Source organism: Acanthisitta chloris, unplaced genomic scaffold, assembly GCF_000695815.1.
Source record: "Acanthisitta chloris isolate BGI_N310 unplaced genomic scaffold, ASM69581v1 scaffold30574, whole genome shotgun sequence".
Classification (NCBI taxonomy): Eukaryota; Metazoa; Chordata; class Aves; order Passeriformes; family Acanthisittidae; genus Acanthisitta; species Acanthisitta chloris.
This window is the reverse complement of record NW_008669197.1, coordinates 1-1,529: the sequence shown is the minus strand read 5'-3', so window position 1 is coordinate 1,529 and position 1,529 is coordinate 1. Positions and strand designations below refer to the sequence as shown.

Here is a 1,529-nt window from a genome sequence, read left to right as displayed (position 1 = left end):
TGATGCACAGGGCAAAGACGCTGGGGCACTGTGGGAAAGCGAGCTGGGGTGCAGTTGACAGGTTCACAGCATCAGCATGGCACAGAAGGTGATCCATACTAGATTCCAAAACACTGGAGCTGGATTAATGTGACAGCTGTGGGAGTTATAGAGAGGAAGAGCAAGGTTAGAGCAGCATCCAGAAAAGAGGGGAAAAAACTCACATCAGAAGTTTGGCAGAAAAGAGAGTTGAGTGTATTTAGTGAATGCAGTACTTGGAAATTTTAGGCTAAAGTACAAATAGAACAGAACAGTAATACAGAAATTGAATAGTAAGACTTGCTTATAGTTTGAATGGAAAAAGTGGCAATGTCAGGTTGCAAACCAAGCAAACACAACTCTGCAGCATCCTTTCCTTCTCTCATACACTGTATTTGCACATACAAAGTGGCAGTAGAATAATAGGGCATTGGAAGGGGAACAAGAGTACTCTCTGTTTGTACACAGAGGCATCTGGAGGGACACTGGGGAAGGATGCATATACAAAAAGCTGGAGCAACAAGGTGCTGTGACTGATGCACAAATCAAGTATTCACACTGCTTCTATTTCAATCCTAATACGGCCCCACTAAAAGCAAAGAGGTAACTGAAGTGTCCTTATTTATGTAATGATTGAACAGACCCTGCAGCATGTTGTAGACCTGTGCTCAGTGAATTTTCAGTACTAGTAAAATGAAATCTTAGAATATGAGTAACTTAACTTTACTGATTTTTGATAAGTAATTAATTTAGCAATCTTTAAGCCCTTACCGTGTACAGCATCTTTTATTACGCCAACAAATTGACTCCATAGCACTTCAGGATCTAATTCAACCCAGCCAGGACAAGGGTAAAGTGATTCCACCTGTTTAGGAAACACAAACAGCTTTATTATAATCCCTAGTTTGCAGAAACCAGCATTATCCTGCAAGTTGGTGCAAATACATTAGCTTCTGTTTTGGTTTTTTTTGTTCTTACTTTGCTGAGTCTCCTGTAAGAGAAGAAACAACAGCATAACTTAGGGAACACGGGTGTGTGGTCTCTACAAGAGCTCCTCTGTTCAGAGGGAATAAAGAAGCCCAGACCTCAGGAACTGGGGAGCCTCTCAACCCCTTTCAGGGCTCCAGACTGGAAAGCAGGTGTCACAAAGAGCCTTTTGGCTCCACTGCTGAACTCTGATGTCCCTGAGCTTCTCCCCAGCAGCGTGGCACAGCAGGCCAGGGATCACCCACCAGGGCTGCCAGGGAGAGGATCAGCTCCTGGAGCATCCCCTCCCACCTCTGAAACCCATCGGGTTCCTTACACTCCCTGCAATCTTTCCACCGCAACAACCAACGCTTAAAAAGCCCATTCTGGAGATCGCCTTGATCCGAAAAACCACGAGCCACACAAGCCAAAAGCAGCGCCGGATTCGCGTTACAAAGCGAACACCGAGCACACGATGGGTGCAAACGCAAGTCTCAGCTATGCCTCGCTGACAAAACCCGCTTTGTTCCCGGACGATGGAGCGA

General features: G+C 45.5%; 1 protein-coding gene across 1 annotated transcript in view; it reads right to left on the bottom strand.

The window, feature by feature from the left end:
• GK5 (glycerol kinase 5 (putative)) overlaps positions 1-1,009 on the bottom strand; it is a gene marked incomplete at its 5' end in the record, with an annotated part of 22,579 nt that extends 21,570 nt beyond the window's left edge. Inside the window, 2 exons of the mRNA XM_009073235.1 lie at positions 790-883; positions 997-1,009. Of these exons, the coding sequence (XP_009071483.1) occupies positions 790-883; positions 997-1,009 (107 nt within the window). The remainder of the gene's footprint in view (positions 1-789; positions 884-996) is intronic.
• Between the last annotated feature and the right edge of the window lie 520 nt (positions 1,010-1,529).